The 18581-nt window shown below is 36.5% G+C and overlaps 1 protein-coding gene across 1 annotated transcript in view; it reads right to left on the reverse strand.

Moving 5' to 3' along the window:
- The window catches only part of ACER3 (alkaline ceramidase 3), a 187877-nt gene that overhangs the window by 47214 nt on the left and 122082 nt on the right, over positions 1-18581 (reverse strand). Inside the window, exon 6 of the mRNA XM_061202830.1 lies at positions 10680-10715. Coding sequence (XP_061058813.1) covers positions 10680-10715 — 36 coding nt within the window. The remainder of the gene's footprint in view (positions 1-10679; positions 10716-18581) is intronic.

Consider the following 18581-nt stretch of genomic DNA (forward strand, 5'->3'; position numbering starts at 1 on the left):
TTGTATTCTCTGTAAGTTTCTACAGGTTATACTTTTTTTAGGAATTTGTCCATTTAAAAAAATAAAAATGAAAAATGTAAATTTATTGGCATAAAGTTGTTCATAATATTCAATTAACTTTTTTTTAATTAATTAATTAATTTATTTTTGGCTGTGTTGGGTCTTCGTTTCTGTGCGAGGGCTTTCTCCAGTTGTGGCAAGCGGGGGCCACTCTTCATCGCGGTGCGTGGACCTCTCACTATCGCGGCCTCTCTTGTTGCGGAGCACAGGCTCCAGACGCGCAGGCTCAGTAATTGTGGCTCACGGGCCCAGTTGCTCCGCGGCATGTGGGATCCTCCCAGACCAGGGCTCGAACCCGTGTCCCCTGCATTGGCAGGCAGATTCTCAACCACTGCGCCACCAGGGAAGCCCCAATTAACTTTTTAATGTCACCAGGACTTGATGTGATATCACTTTTTCATTTCTTCTTTTTTTTAATATTTATTTATTTTTTGGCTGCGTCAGGTCTTAGTTGCGGCACGTGGGATCTTTCGTTGCGACGTACGAGCTCGTTAGCTGTGGTGTGCGAGATCTCACAGTGCACGGGCTCATTAGTTGAGGTGCACAGGCTCTGTAGTTGTGGTGTGTGGGCTGCAGAGCACATGGGCTGATTAGTCATGGCACGTGGGCTCTCTAGTTGTGATGCACGGCCTCAGTAGTTGTGGTGCGCAGGCTTAGTTGCCCCGTGGCATGTGGGATCTTAGTTCCCCGACCAGGGATCGAACTGGCATCCCCCGCACTGCAAGACGGATTCTTAACCACTGACCACCAGGGAAGTCCCTTCATATCTGATATTGTTTGTGCTTGCCTTTTCCCCTCTTGATCAAATTCACCAAGGGTATGTTAATTTTACTTGTCTGTTTAAAGAAGCAACTTTTGGCTTTGCTGATTCTCCCCATAGCATATTTGTTTTCTATTGTATTCCTTTTTGCTTTTATCTTTCACTTCTTGAAATATACGCTATATCTTTCCTTTTATAGCCTTTTTTTTCTGGTACACACATTTTAAGGCTCGATATTTCCCTCCAAATATGAATTTTGCTGAATCCAAGTTTTTTTTTTTAATGTAGCCATTCTTTTATATACATATATATATATATATATTTATTTTGGCTGCTCTGGGTCTTGGCTGCTGCACATGGGATCTTCGTTGAGGCGTGTGGCATCTTTAGTTGTGGCATGTGGACTTCTTAGTTGCGACATGTGGACTTTTAGTTGTGGCATGCATGCGGGTTCTAGTTCCCCGACCAGGGATTGAATCCGGACCCCTGCATTGGAAGCACGGAGTCTTACCCACTGGACCACCAGAAGGTCCCCCAAGTTTTAACATGTATTTATTTTCATTGATTCAATTCAAAATATTTTCCAATTTCTTTGATTGGAAATTTCTATATTTCTTTGATCTATATTATTTAAAATTATATTACTTAAATTCTAACATAATTGCATTACAGTCAGAAATTATATTCTGATTACAGTCCTTTGAAATTTGTTAAGACTTACTGTATGAGCAAGTATATGGTCAATTTTTGTAAATGTGGAAAAACAAAGTGCTTCTGCAATTGTTGGGTGCAGTATTTTACATTTGCTCTGTAGGTCAAGTTTTTTAATCAAGTAGTTTAAATCTTCTGTATCTTCTTGAGTTACTGAGAGTTGTGTATTAAAATCCCCAAAGATTATAGATTTTTCTATTTTTTCTTCTAGTCCAGTCATTTTTTTTCATTATATATGTTGAGGTATTATATATATTAAAGGTACATACAAGTTTTAAATTAATACAATTTTCTGAATTGAATACTTTTAATACTACAAAGTAATCCTTCTCTATCAATAGAAATACTTTCCCCTTAAAGTCTATTTTGTCTGATATTAAAATAACTATACCATATTTCTTTTGCTTAGTGTTTGCATGGTATATATTTTTCCATACTTTCACTTTCAACCTTTCTATACCCTGATGTTTTAGGTGGACTCTCTTATAAGGCCCTGCTATGACTCCAGCCTTCTACTTGTGGTCTCTCTTAAATGGAATCCAACAAATATGTATTGAGCATTGTACTAGACCCTGGGGACATCATGGTCTGAGTAAAGGGTTAACTAATATCCAGCCTGGGATGATGTAGGCCTGGCTGTGTATGACCACAAGTCTTCCAGCCTTGAATACAACAGTTAAGATAAATGGGGAATGTTGTGTCTGCTTTTGTTGTTGTGAAGGACTGCACCTAGCTTGCAGGCTTGGGGCCTGCATTAGAACAGTATAAAAGATGCCTATTATAAAGAATGGTAGGGGAAAAAAAAAAGAAAAAAGGGGCTGTAGCTTCTGCATATTACAGTGACTTCCACCACACTTAGCTCTCATCCCTGGCAGATGTACACAACTTATGTGGATGAGAGGGCAAAAGAAGCTGTGTATAAGGATAGCGGTGAATCTCCTGATGAGATGAAAACGTTACACTTGCTGTATCCTCGACCTAGTATTCTACAATAAAGCTAAGTAAACACAGTATTAGATGAAAGCCTATTAGAGACTGATTGCCCACCTGAATCAATAATTGCAGCCATGCTGCTATAATCGTGAACAAGAAAGGCACGACCCCTGCCCTCACTGCAATTACAATCTAGTAAAGAGAGGTATAAGTAACCAGGCAGTTAAAATGTAGTATTTTAACTCTGTGACAGGGACTGAACAGAGTATTTTCTAAGCACATAGGAAGGCCACCTAATCCAAACTTATGCAGATCAGAAAGACTTCCATGGACTAGGGATGTAATGTACAACATGAGAAATATAATTAACACTGCTATACGTTATATATGAAAGTTGTTAAGAGAGTAAATCCTAAGAGTTCTTGTCACAAGGAAAAAAAATTTTTTTTTATTTCTTTAATGTTGTATCTATATGAGATGATGGATGCTCACTGAATTTACTGTGATAATCATTTCATGTTGTATGTAAGTCAAATCATTATGTACACCTTAAACTTATACAGTGCTGTATGTCAATTATGTCTCAACAAAACTGGAAGAAAAAAAGGACTTTTTGAAGGATTTAATGTTTAATTTTATAACTGAAGTATTAGTAGGACAAGCATTACTAATAATAACAAACATTATTAAGAGAAGGTGGAAGACAGTAATGGTCATAGCTTACATTCTGGGGACTAGAAAAAAGTAATGCTGTCTAGAATATATTGCTGGAGAGAAGAGTGGGAAAAATGAAGTCAGAAATGTAAGCAGAGGTCAAGTCTGGCTTTTCAAGTCATGTTAAGGAGTTGGACTTTATCTTAAGAACAATGCAAAGTCAATGAAAGTTTCAGCAGTAGCTCAAAATGATCACTCATGTATTAGAAACATGTCCCTGTCATGTTAGGTGGAGAATGAATTAGGAGGAGGTAAGACTGATGGAAAACAGACCACTGACAAAGTATTGCAGTGACCTAGGTGAGACATGGGGCCTGAACTAGGGTAGTGTTACTGGGAAAGGAGAAAAATGGATAGATTAGGGAAATATTTAGGGCTTAGACTGATAATTAATTTGATATGGGAGTTAGTATAAGTTGGGAAAAATCAATGATGGCCTGGTTTATGACTTAGGCAGTTGGGTGCATAGTGAAATTGTTTATTGTGTTAAAGAATAATCTGAAAAGAAAGACGGGGGATAAAAATGTTGACTTCATTTCTGGATATGTTTCGAGTTTGAGGTGCCAGTTAGATATCCAAGTGGAGATCTCTAGCAGGAGTTGGATACCTGGGTCTAAACCTTAGAAGAAAAAACTGAGCTGAATTAACAGATTTATGACTCATCAGCATAGAGAAGTCAAAAGAAATGGATTGTTCAGGGAGTATGTTAAACATAAAAAATGCTGGATAAGAATGTATGCACTGGAAGTGCAATGGGGGTTTTTCAAATGAATTTTCTTCTCTTCACAAGCACCTCTACCCTATACATTCTGATTCTCCCCTAGGAATCTGAAGCAGACCCTGCTAGTGGCCTACTCAGTATCTATTCTTGCCTCTGTCTTTACAGAAGACTGATTTTATTAGGCTGGCAATATGTCCAGCTATAAAATCTTGATTTCCCAGGCTTTCCTGAAGCTAGAGGTGTCCACATAATCTTTTTTCTATGCATACTTTAAGATAAGTCATTTTTTAAATAAAAAGATAACAGAATACATACTTTTCCACTCCCTGCAATTTTTGTCTAAAAATATTTTTACAAGGAATTTTCATATCTTTCCATATTTAATAATTTTTTCGATCTTCGAACTCCAAAGACTATAAAAATATTATTAGTGTTTTCTCCCTGCTGAAGCATCATAGAAATATACTGTGTGTAAACTGAGACCTGGTATTTATCCTTAAGGAGCCTACAGCCTAGGAAAAAAGCATGTTGTGTTTTTGTTTATCAGTAAAAAGAAAAGTATCTTGAGCAAAGTAGAAAAACAATTTTTTGTTCTGTGACTTGGCATTAAGATGCCTGTGTGGAAAGACTTGAAGACAGATGAAACAGAGAGGTAAAAGAGGGCAAATTAAGTGGGATGGGGCTGTAGTGTGGGACCTTGGAAACTGTAGATATACAATAATTATTTTGATAATGAGGGAGACTGACTTACAATATTTCTTCAGAGCTAACATTCTCCACTAAGGAATAGACTCATTCCTTATGGCCTATTCCTTGGATTAAGCCAAAACATAGAGAGGAGTTCCAAATAACTGACCAGTTTATTTTCTACCAAGTATTGGGCTGGCCAAAATGTTCGTTCGGGTTTGTTCGTAAGATTTTACGGACAAACCTATACAAACTTTTTGGTCAACCCAATACTTACTGAACACCAACTGAATGATAGCCATTGGATGAGGCATTCATTCATCATTCAAAGATGAAAAGACACCCTATTCCCGACCTCAAAGAGCTCAGTCTAATAAAGGAGAGACACATGTAATCACATATCTAGTACTTGGATCTGGTTTCTAAATTCCATTCTCCACTCAAAGTAACCAAGCCTCCATGGAGATCAGGCCTGGAGCAGGGAAAGAACAAGATGAGCCAAGAACATCTTCTTGTGCCAAAAAGTAAGAGATATTCAAAGAATGATGGGAACAGGTCAAAAGGACACAGACACCGGCCTGAAAGTGCTCCACTTGCCAAATCTGAGACAATTTTTACACCAAAATAAACCATGATAGTAACAAATCATAACTCATTGAATAAAATAGGAATACAAGAGAGAGTCCATAGAAATAAAAATAAATAAATTCAAAGTTTAATAATTAAGAGTATTTTCGTAAGTCTCAGAGTACTTTACTACAAAGTTCTTATTAATTATGAAGGGACAGAGAATAACTTTACAATGGAGAAGTCTAATAGACACTATCATAAGTCATCATGCTCCAACAGGTTGACAGTATACTTTCAAGTGGTTCAGGTGGAAAAGTTCTTTTTATCGTTCCTGCAGCCTTTCTGTAAGTTTCATATTGTTTAAAAATAAAAGATATTTAAAAGATAAAGAAAGAATTCCATACTAACCCGCTAGAATAATTATTAGCTTCACATTGAATGCCCAGAGGGAGCTCAAGTCTTTCACTCTAGGAGAAAGGCACTCAGCTCACCTGTGGTCACAAACAATTTATTAGGGTGGGAGATCAGGTAGGGATTTGTGGATAAAGCCCCAGTGAGTGGGAACCTATGGTGGTAATAGGTAATGGGATTTAGGCATTTGGAGTTTGTAATGGACTCATTCAATTGCCCAAACATAGTAAAGAGAACCTCTAACAGAAAAAGCCAAGGGCTGCAGTTGGATTCTAGATTTTTCTACCACCCGATTACTGCCTCAGTATATGACCTTGTATAAGTCACTTCATTTATCTTAGCCTTGGACTCCCATTTGTAAAATGAAGGGATTGAACTAGGTGACCGGGGTTTCATATTTCTATAATCATAGTCAAAAGAGGGATGTAAGAGGCATTTTATTTTGGGAGTTAATATATAAATTATTCTCATATGATAAGGCTAAAAGGTTGGTGCTTGCTACATACTTAGATGATAGTTTAAATAGTAATAAGCTAAATGTAGATATTACTTTTTAATTATAAAACAATTTCATAAGTCTCATAAGGCAATGTGGTCTATTGGTATAAACATAGTTTTTGTAGGTATATTCAGAACTGGTTTAAAATCTTAATTCTGCCCAAACTATACAGCCTTCTAATCCATCCTACATACAACTGCCAGAATTATCTGAAACAGATATTATAATCTTATGCCTCTGTCAATGGCAAAATCATAAGTTTCAAAGTCTAGCATGACAGCCAGTGATTCACAATTTGGTTCCAGCCTTCTTTCTCTTCTCATGTTCTGCAGGGTCTCGTATTTAGCACAGGATTTCCCAAACAGTCCCCCAGAATACCACCGTGCTGAGAGATATTAAGAGATATTCAATAAAAAAGGGTTCCATGGTCAAATAAATCCTGCTCAAATGTCATTTCCTATGTGAAGCCTGCCTGAAATCCTTCTATAAAAATTACGTAATCTCTTTTGATTCCCAAAGTACTTCACTTATATTTGACTTTGGGCAGTTTTTTGAATTGATAACTGAATTGAGGTTTACTTAAAGTAAACCACAGCTATACCTAAGTTTTACATATTCAGTCTTCACATTTTCCCAAGTTCATTATTGCACAAAAATATAAATAGTATTTTTCATTCTTTTGAAAAACATCTGACAATAAATTAGATTCCAAAGTAATCTGCTATAAGGACATACAATATCATAAAAGCAATATGGGCTTTGAGGGAAAAAAAAAAGATCTGGTTTCAATTTCCAGTTCTGCCGCTAACTAGTTGAGAAACACTGGGCAGATTACTTAACCCTTCTGACTCTCAGTTATCTTACCTATAAAATGAAGATAATTCCTAAACAGGTTTGTTGATATTTTAGTAAGATAATGAGTGAGTCAATCTATATAAACTATATGAAAGAATATATAATATTTAGCACACAGTAGACACTAAAAAAGTCATCTTCTTTTCCAAGTGTGCTTATAGTTTCCTTCTACCCTAATTTGCAATAAAATGGCACAAATGAAACATAATAGAATTTTAAAAAATCTACTTAAGTTCCTGTTTTTCAAATTGTTTACATAGTGTTCTTTCTTGCAAACCTTGAAGGTCAAATTAGAAGGGGTAGTAATAAAATACTGGTATGTCACGTCTAGAAACAATCTTTCGGAGACATCTACTTTGGCAAGAAGATTTTAAGCAACAGTACACTTTGAGACATTAGATGAGATCTCATCTGAGATATTCAACTACTGATTTGTCAATTAGCTACTTTAAGAGGGTTCAGTAACTTCTTAAATGTTCTTTTAGTCTATTCTCATGTATGCTTTTCTTTTTGTTTTCTTGCTTAAGATATGTTGGTGTTTCTATTGAATGTGACAGCTATGTGATCTGAGTATTATCCTTTGGAAGGCCATCAAAATGAATAAATGGCATTTGGCTCTCTTTTGGAGATGTTTGGATCACCTTGGATTTAATACAGTAAAGTAGAACTGTTATCAGTATATTCTCCCTCAGGGAAGCTAATCTGGTTAGCAAGACAATCATCCTTGTTGTGACAGACACTTTTAATTGTACTATCACTACTTATCTCTCTAGCTCAACTCAAATATCTCCTTTTAGAAGCTTTCCATGATCATCATAGGCAGAAATTTATGCACATCTTACTAAGTACTTTTAGTATCACACAGTATTAGTATGTTTATTGCCTTGTGCTTTGCATTACCTTATATTAATTATTTTTATATAATCCTTGTGAAATAGTACCTTTCCTTGTTTTGAACATTTTACAGATGAAGATACTGAAGAATAGGTACAGCAAGAAATTTTTCGGTGGATAACAAAATGGCAAGAAATCGAGATTCTGAACTTCAAGAAATCAAAGTGGTAAGAAATCAAGATTCCAGTCTTAATCAGAGCTCCTTTAGATTAGACCACATTGCTTTTCCTTCCTTTTCCATTATTTTTAAGATCTTGAAAAATATTGTAAATCTTGTCACAAATTCCAAAACAATTTTCTACTTACAAATTCTAAAACAATTTTTCTAAGTTTCTATACATAAAAATATCAAGTTACCTGAAAGAATTGAGAGTAATACTCCAAACTTTGACAATTAGAAGATTCTCAGAAAAAGAAGTTCTCTTTTCTTAAGAATGATACCCAGAAAATAATTAGGGATAGATTTTTTTTTTAAGCCTTAAGCATAAATATCAATACAAAGTATCAATTCTAATTACTTAACAGACCAGCATAGGATACTCTAGATTAGACATTTGAGGCAAAGTTCTCTTTAAATAAAACTTTACAAAGCAGCGAGGAATACTGTTGTATCAAACTAGTGGGCTATTTTCCTTAACTTGTTCTTCAGTACTAGAGTAAGTAATAATTTAGCTACATGCACTAGGTGTATTTTGTAATCCTATTGTGAGTCATCTAAACAGACAGACTGTGCCCTTGCCTACATTAGTACTTCTTTTACATGTTTATTACAAAACGTATATACTACAAATACGTTTTTACAAGTCAATCTTCCTGACCAGATAGTGAGTTCTTTGAGACCAGCAGCCATGTCTTATGTGTTTTAGTATATTAATATTAGTTAACATTTACTGAGTGTTTTACTATGTGCTAAGGTTTAAATGCATTATTTCATTTAATACTCAGACAACTTTAGGAGATTATTATACCAACTTTAGAGATGCGGTCTATGAGCTCTATAAGAGCAAGAGACCTCATTATTTCACTGACTAGTATATCTCCTGTGCCTAGTACAGCACCGAGCATACTGAAGGCACTTAAAAAGTGTTTGCTGAATAACGAGGAAACCAAAGCTCAAAGAAGTTAAGTAACTTATCCAGAGTATACTGTGAATAAGCAGAGAGACTAGTTTGAATCCAGGTCTGCCTCACTTTAGATCTTAAAAGTCTGTGCTCTACTGCCTCTTTACTTCCAAATTCCAGCTCAAAATTTGGTAATGAGAAAGTACACAGTAAACACCTGATGAATGAATGAATGAATGTCTTACCTTCAGATTGCTTATCCACTTCACCCTAGCATTCCTTTACTTCTTCACTTCCCTATCCTGATTTTTAATCTCTAAGCCTAGGATATAAGCCATAGCTATAAGTTTTCATCCTGCCTATCTTCCTATCAGCATACACAGATATCTTCCCTATATCTTCCCTATACACAGAGAAGAAAATATTTATTACTGGAAAAACACATGGAAATTGCAGCATGAAAAGTTATATCAATAGTTTGTTCCTTTTATTACATAAACACAGTGTCAAATAAGTCAAAAACACACAACAGAAAACTGAATGGTAATAAATTTAGAAAACTTAACTCAAAATTTCCAAATTTTGTTCTTTTGTGGTTATGATTTTTCTTTCTTATAAAGGCAAATAAGAAGCTTATAAAAACTGAAGTATTCTTCACATAAACTTCATTTTTTACACTGTGTCAACAAATATTTCTAATAAAGGGGTAAATATATAATGACATCACTTCAAGCTATAATAAACAGGAAAGTGAGAATGCCCCACCCCCCATAATATCTACATTAGTACATCTACTTTCAGCTGGTCTGTGGAAAAAAGCAAGGCACAATAACGTGGATTTGGAATTTATTTCTTCAAGAAACAGATTTCAGGTGGTTTGTCTAGTTTAAGTTTAAAAGATTATAGGAACATTTACTTTTTTATATAAGCACAAAATATTCTAAAAGTACAAGGCCTCTAATCCTCCTGAAATGTGTGCTTGTTTGCGTGCTTATTTAGTTATTTATCCTTTATCTATCTACCTATCTATCATATCTATCTATCTATCTATCTATCTACCCTGCTTTGTTAAAAGAATGATGACAGGGGTCAAACAAATCTAGTTACAGCCCTGGCTCTGTCCCTTAATAACTGTGTAACTCTGGCACAAATTACCTAATATCTCTGAGCTCATTTCCCTTAAAATGTAGACAGTAATTCATAATTTGTAGGACTGCTGGGGAGATTAGAGTCTATGTAGTAATAAGCATAGTGACCAGGCACATCATAGCACTCAATAAATAAGAGCTCTCTTTATTTAGGGTCTGATACTTCATTTTACTCTGGTTTCATTCTAGGATGCACTTAAGTTATTATCTCTTACACCAAAGTTTCCTATGTTTGTTTCCCTCAATATAAATAACCTCCCACCTCAAAAAACTACTTAAGATATGTTAGACTGAACATTCCTTGAGTATTTTCCCCTTATCTTTTCTAGAAAATAATGTCATAAAAAAGACTGTTTACATGTGCATGTGTATAATGCTTCCTGGTTTTTTTTTCTGCTTATAAGAGCAATGCTGCACCTGCATGACTATCTACCAATAGCCAGTGGGGCCTGGGCATTGACTGTTCTTGGTATATTCCTATTTTGCTTACATCTGCTTCTGTAGGAACTTGTTTGCAATCTCTGTTTTAAACACTGTTCTTTCCTAAAACATCTACCATTTCATTTACAGAAGTTGTATATGCATATAATTTACTAGAAAAGGAAAACACAAAGCAGGTTAAATAATAAAATGTGTAATAATTTTTAAAAATTACCTGATGGAATATAGGCTCCTTTACCTTAAGGTAAACCTGAAAAATATTAAAGGAAATACATGTAAATGAAGTGCATTACAAAGGGGAAAGAAAACCTATTCCTGCTACTCTGCAAATCTCAAACGTCTCCTGCTTCCTTAGTCTTGCTTCTTAGATCTGACTCCAGCCAGGTAAAACCAATCAGATTAGGTGGATGCCACAAAAGGGCTGTTACCTACAGGTGGGGGTGCCCCAGTGCTGGCTTCATCATGGTAAACTAAATGTTTCAAAGCTGTTGTGGATTACTCTGGCCTCTTGGCCTCTGCATCAGCATCAAGGAGAGGCAGAGATGCGTGGATAACTCATGAGGGCTGAAGAAGTTATGCTGACAATCCCTGCAGCAGATCTATTCTACAGCAGCAAGAACACTGGACTTAGAGACAGGAGCTAAATTTCAAACTGCCACTTAATTGCTACATGCCTGAGCAAGTCACTTAACCAAAAGACTCACTTTTCCTTATCTGGATAATGGGAATAATAGTGGTGAGCAATAATAAGCCAAAATATGTGCAAGTGTCTAGCGCATAATATGTGCTAATAGGTGAAAACATTTAAAACAAATTTCTTGTCCTTTCTTCTGCTTCTGAAAACCTCTAACTCATTCACCTAGATACATGAAAGTTACACAAACCTTAGTTTTAGGCTCCAGTGTCATGTGGGTGATTAAGTTCAATGCCTACTTATTGCATGCATTTATTGCCCTATAAGAGTACACCTTTACGGACTTCCCTGGTGGCGCAGTGGTTGGGAGTCCGCCTGCCAGTGCAGGGGACATGGGTTCGAGCTGGGGTCCGGGAGGATCTCACATGCCGCGGAGCAGCTGGGCCAGAGTGCCACAGCTGCTGAGCCTGCTCTAGAGTCCGTGAGCCACAGCTGCTGGGACCCCTGCTCCTGGAGCCTGTGCTCCGCAGCGGGAGGGGCGCCGCAGTGAGGGGTCCGCGCACAGCAGCGAAGACCCAACGCAGCCAAAAATATATTAATTGATTAAAAAAAGAAAAACAGTACACCTTTAAAATGACATGGTAGAGAGGAGTCAAAATTTAAATCATAACCCTGAAAATGACTCCCATCACTTGCAAGACAAAGTCCAAATTTCAAAGTCTTCCATTGCTCCGGCCTTTCTGCTTGGTCTTATTCCTCTCCTCTTGTCTCTTTCTCATCCTAGGCTCCAACAAATATGCTAGTTTCATGCTTCTGTATCTTTAAACATGCTGTGCTTTACTTTGTTCAGAAATCGTCCCCTGCTGGTAAACACTCATCTTTCCAGATTTAGCTCAAACTATACCTCTTTCTTGAAATCTTTTCTGACTCCTTCTCTGCTTAGCAGAATGCATCACTCATTCTCCTTTTTACCTGACTGTCCATATATAAACTTTACAGCATTTATTAGTTTGTTTCTCTCCCCTACAAGGCAATCATCTTTTTGACAGAAAGGACGGTTCTTATATATCTCTACAGCCTCATTTAATGTAGAGCTGATCTCATAAATTTTATGTAATTTTATAATTTGTCTATAGAACTTCTTATTCCTGGAGGAAGTTCCCTCACCACAGCAAGAGCAGATTATTTCCTTGAAGCACCCATAGAGCTTTAATAGTAAGATGTGTAGGGGCTTCCCTAGTGGTGCAGTGGTTAAGAACCCACCTGCCAATGCAGGGAACACGGGTTCGAGCCCTGGTCTGGGAAGATCCCACATGCCACGGAGCAACTAAGCCCGTGCGCCACAACTACTGAGCCTGTGCTCTAGAGCCCGCGAGCCACAACTACTGAAGCCCTCGTGCCTAGAGCCCGTGCTCTGCAACAAGAGAAGCCACGACAAAGAGAAGCCTGCGCACCGCAACGAAGAGTAGCCCCAACTAACCACAAATAGAGAAAGCCCGTGCATAGCAACGAAGACCCAATACAGCCAAAAATTAAAAAAAAAAAATTAAAAAAAAAAAAGTAAGATGTGTAGGAAACATTTCAGTAAGGCAGAATGCTTTTGATCTCTGAAATTTATTTCAAAATACGAATTTTCCTTTACATAATTTCAGAATCTCATTGTTACTAATAAAAGAAATGCAGAAGGGCATGCCTCTTAAAAGCATTTTTTAAGGCAAAAGAATTATGGAGTCCTTACTATGTGCCGGGTATTAATTCTTACAACTAATGTGAAATGTATGCTATTATTATTTTAATTTTACAGATGAGGAAAACTAAAGCAGAGAGTTACCTCTCTCTTTAGTAACTTACCCAAAGTCCCACAGTTATTAAGTAACAGTGTCGGTCAAAACTCAGATATGACTGACTCCCAAGCCTAAGTTTTCAACCACATCAGCTCTTAACTTACAAAGGTAAGTTGTCTTGACTCTACCACCAATTCTCCATATAAATTTGGTTGGCCAGGCAAGTCACTAAAACTCTCTGGACATTAGTCTCTTCTTCTATATAGTAACAAGACTTCCTTTCACCTCTGAAATTCTAGGACACTTTCCTGATTAACAAGTATGTAGCTTATGCAAAGGACTACGCAGGGCAATGTAGAAACATAAGGAAATACAATATCTTTGCTCTTTCAATCTCTTTTTTCACCTTCTCAACTCACTGAAATCTAGCTTCTGCCTTCATCAATCTGCTGCGGACAGTACCCTCATTAAGGTTACCTGGTCTTTTTTATGGGTCAAACCTCAATTTCATTTTATTCAGCCTCTCAGAGGCAACTGGTACCCTTTCTAGGAACCTCTTTGTACTCTGTGACATCAAGCTCTCCTGGTTTTCCTACACTTCTGATTACCTCCTTTGTTGGCTCTACCTCTTTCACTTGACCCTCAAGTGGTCAATGTTACAATGTACAGCATGGTGACTATAGTTAATAATACTGGACTGAATACTGGAAATTTACTGAAAGAGTAGATTTCAGGTGCTTTCATCACACACAGAAAACAGTAACTATGTGATATGTTAATTAGCTTGACTGTAGTAATATTTTCACTATGTATATGTATATCAAATCATGTGGTACACCTTAAATGTATATATTTAAATTTTTATTTAAAATGTTGATTCTTATTGAATTCCTTAGACATTACAAAATGAGATATTCTCATTTTATCTCTTTTTAAATTTTATTTTTTTATAAGTAGGTCCTTGTTGGTTACCCACCTTAAATACAGCAGTGTGTACATGTCAATCCCAAACTCCCAATCTATCCCTCCCCCTTAAAAAGAATTTGCATATTGACAGGTTTTAAATGTCAAACAGACAAATCAATTGTAACTTTTAGGGTATAATATCATAAATGTATATTCTCTTGTTTTTACTGAGAAAAAAAAAGCCCAGTGTTCCAAAGGGTTGTTTTGTTCTGTTTTTTAACATCTTTATTGGAGTATAATTGCTTTACAATGTTGTGTTAGTTTCTGCTGTATAACAAAGTGAATCAGCTGTATGTATACATATATCCCCATAGCCCCTCCCTCTTGCATCTCCCTCCCACCCTACCTATCCCACCCCTCTAGGTGGTCACAAAGCACTGAGCTGATCTCCCTGTGTTATGCAGTTGCTTCCCATTAGTTATCTATTTTACATCTGGTAGTGTATATATGTCAATGCTACTCTCTCACTTCATCCCAGCTTACCCTTCTCCCTCCCCGTGTCCTCAAGTCCATTCTCGACGACTGCGTTTTTATTTCTGTCCTGCCTCTAGGTTCATCAGAACAATTTTTTTTTTTTTTAGATTCCATACATATGTATTAGCATACAGTATTTGTTTTTCTCTTTCTGACTTACTTCACTCTGTATGACAGACTCTAGGTCCCTCCACCTCACTACAAAATAACTCAATTTCGTTTCTTTTTATAGTTGAGTAATATTTCATTGTGTATATGTGCCACATCTTCTTTATCCATTCATCTGTTGATGGACACTTAGGTTGCTTTCATGTCCTGGCTACTGTAAATAGTGCTGCAGTGAACACTGTGGTACATGACTCTTTTTGAATTATGGTTTTCTCAGGGTATATGCCCAGTAGTGAGTGGGATTGCTGGGGCATATGATAGTTCTATTTTTAGTTTTTTAAGGAACCTCCATACTGTTCTCCATAGTGGCTGTATCAATTTACATTCCCATCAATGGTGCAAGAGGGTTCCCTTTTCTCCACACCCTCTCCAGCATTTATTGTTTGTAGATTTCTTGATGATGGCCATTCTGACCCATCTGAGGTGATACCTAATTGTGGTTTTGATTTGCATTTCTCTAATGATTAGTGATGTTGAGCATCCTTTCAATCTGTTTATCTTCTTCGGAGAAATGTCTATTTAGATCTTCTGCTCATTTTTGGATTGGGTTGTTTGTTTTTTTGATATTGAGCTGCATAAGCTGCCTGTATACTTTGGAGATTAATCCTTTGACAGTTGCTTTGTTTGCAAATATTTTCTTCCATTCTGAGGGTTGTCTTTTTGCCTTGTTTATGGTTTCCTTTGCCGCGCAAAAGCTTATAAGTTTCATTAGGTCCCATTTGTTTATTTTTGTTTTTATTTCCATTTCTCTAGGAGGTGGGTCAAAAAGGATCTTGCTGTGATTTATGTCAAAGAGTGTTCTGCCTAGGTTTTCCTCTAAGAGTTTTATAGTGTCTGGCCTTACATTTAGATCTTTAATCCATTTTGAGTTTATTTTTGTGTATGGTGTTAGGGAGTGTTCTAATTTCATTCTTCTACATGTAGCTGTCCAGTTTTCCCAGTACCACTTATTGAAGAGGCTTTTTTTCCCTCCATTGTATATTCTTGCCTCCTTTATCAAAGATAAGGTGACCATATGTGCGTGGGCTTATCTCTGGGCTTTCTATACTGTTCCATTGATCTATATTTCTGGTTTTGTGCCAGTACCATACTGTCTTGATTACTGTAACTTTGTAGTATAGTCTGAAGCCAGGGAGCCTGATTCCTCCAGCTCCCTTTTTCTTTCTCATGACTGCTTTGGCTATTTGGGGTCTTTTGTGTTTCCATACAAATTGTGAAATTTTTTGTTCTAGTTCTGTGAAAAATGCCACTGGTAGTTTGATAGGAATTGCATTGCATCTGTAGATTGTTTTGGGTAGTACAGTCATTTTCACAATGTTGATTCTTCCAATCCAAGAACATGATATACCTCTCCATCAGTTTGTATCATCTTTAATTTCTTTCATCAGTGTCTTATAGTTTTCTGCATATAGGTCTTTGGTCTCCTTAGGTAGGTTTATTTCTAGGTATTTTATTCTTTTTGTTGCAATGGTAAACAGGAGTGTTTCCTTAATTTCTCTTTCAGATTTTTCATCATTAGTGAATATGAATGCAAGAGATTTCTGTGCATTAATTTTGTATCCTGCTACTTTAGCAAATTCATTGATAAGCTCTAGTAGTTTTCTGGTAGCATCTTTAGGATTCTCTATGTATAGTATCATGTCATCTGCAAACAGTGACAGCTTTACTTCTTCTTTTCCGATTTGGATTCCTTTTATTTCTTTTTCTTCTCTGATTGCTGTGGCTAACACTTTCAAAACTATGTTGAATAACAGTCGTGAGAGTGGGCAACCTTGTCTTGTTCCTGATCTTAGAGGAAATGGTTTCAGTTTTCACCACTGAGAATGATGTTGGCTGTGGGTCTGTCATATATGGCCTTTATTATGCGGAGGTAAGTTCCCTCTATGCTTACTTTCTGGAGAGTTTTTATCATAAATGGGTGTTGAATTTTGTTGAAAGCTTTTTCTGCATCTATTCAGATGTTCATATGGTTTTTATTCTTCAATTTGTTAATATGGTGTATCAAATTGATTGATTTGCATATATTTAAGAATCCTTGCATTCCTGGGATAAACCCCACTTGATCATGGTGTATGATCCTTTTAATGTGCTGTTGGATTGTTTGCTAGTATTTTGTTGAGGACTTTTGCATCTATGTTCATCAGTGATATTGGCCTGTAGTTTTCTTTCCTTGTGACATCTTTGTCTGGTTTTGGTATCAGGGTGATGGTGGCCTTGTAGAATGAGTTTTGGAGTATTCCTCCCTCTGCTATATTTTGGAAGAGTTTGAGAAGGATAGGTGTTAGCTCTTCTCTAAATGTTTGATAGAACTCGTCTGTGAAGCCATCTGGTCCTGGGCTTTTGTTTGCTGCAAGATTTTTAATCACAGTTTCAACTTCAGTGCTTGTGACTGGTCTGTTTATATTTTCTATTTCGCCCTGGTTCAGTCTCGGAAGGTTGTGCTTTTCTAAGAATTTGTCCATTTCTTCCAGGTTGTCCATTTTATTGGCATATAGTTGCTTGTAGTAATCTCTCATGATCCTTTGTACTTCTGCAGTGTCAGTTGTTACTTCTCCTTTTTCTTCTAATTCTGTTGATTTGAGTCTTCTCCCTTTTTCTCTTGATGAGTCTGGCTAATGGTTTATCAATTTTGTTTAGCTTCTCAAAGAACCAGCTTTTATAGTTTTATTGATCTTTGCTATTGTGTTCTTCATTTCTTTTTCATTTATTTCTGATGTCATCTTTATAATTTCTTTCCTTCTGCTAACTTTGGAGTTTTTTTGTTCTTGTTCCTCTAATTGCTTTAGGTGTAAGGGTAGGTTGTTTATTTGAGATTTCTCTTGTTTCTTGAGGTAGAATTGTATTGCTATAAACTTCCCTCTCAGAACTGCTTTTGCTGCATCCCATAGGTTTTGGGTCATTGCGTTTTCATTGTCATTTGTTTCTAGGTATTTTTTGTTTTCCTCTTTGATTTCTTCAGTGATCTCTTGGTTATTAAGTAGTGTATTGTTTAGCCTCCATGTGTTTGTATTTTTTACAGTTTTTTTCCTGTAATTGATATCTAGTCTCATAGCATTGTGGTCGGAAAAGATACGTGATATGATTTCAATTTTCTTAAATTTACCAAGGCTTGATTTGTGACCCAAGATATGATCTATCCTGGAGAATGTTCCATGAGCACTTGAGAAGAAAGTGTATTCTGTTGTTTTTGGATGGAATGTCCTATAAGTATCAATGAAGTCCATCTTGTTTAATGTATCATTTAAAGCTTGTGTTTCCTTATTAATCTTCTGTCTGGATGATCTGTCCATTGGTGAAAGTGGGGTGTTAAAGTCCCCTACTATGTGTTACTGTCAATTTCCCCTTTTATGGCTGTTAGCATTTGTCTTATGTATTGAGGTGCTCCTATGTTGGGTGCATAAATATTTACAATTGTTATATCTTCTTGGATCGATCCCTCGATCATTATGCAGTGTCCTTTTGTCTCTTGTAATAGTCTTTGTTTTAAAGTCTATTTTGTCTGATATGAGAATTGCTACTCCAGCTTTCTTTTGATTTCCATTTGCATGGAATATCTTTTTCCATCCCCTCACTTTCTGTCTGTATGTGTCCCTAGGTCTGAAGAGGGTCTCTTGTAGACAGCATATATATGGGTCTTGTTTTTGTATCAGCCAGTCTATGTCTTTTGGTTGGAGCATTTAATCCATTTACATTTAAGGTAGTTATCGATATGTATGTTCCTATTACCATTTTCTTAATTGTTTTGGGTTTGCTATTGTAGGTCTTTTCCTTCTCTTGTGTTTCCTGCCTAGAGAAGTTCCTTTAGCATTTGTTCTAACGCTGGTTTGGTGGTGCTGAATTCTCTTAACTTTTGCTTGTCTGTAAAGGTTTTAATTTCTGTGTTGAATCTGAATGAGATCCTTGCTGGGTAGAGTAATATTGGTTGTAGGTTTTTCCCTTCCATCACTTTAAATATATCATGCCACTCCCTTCTGGCTTGCAGATTTTCTGCTGAAAGATCAGCTGTTAACCTTATGGGGATTCCCTTGTATGTTATTTGTTGCTTTTCCCTTGCTGCTTTTAATAATTCTTCTATTTAATTTTTGATATC

Source organism: Eubalaena glacialis, chromosome 10 (genome assembly GCF_028564815.1).
Source record: "Eubalaena glacialis isolate mEubGla1 chromosome 10, mEubGla1.1.hap2.+ XY, whole genome shotgun sequence".
NCBI classification, from domain to species: domain Eukaryota; kingdom Metazoa; phylum Chordata; class Mammalia; order Artiodactyla; family Balaenidae; genus Eubalaena; species Eubalaena glacialis.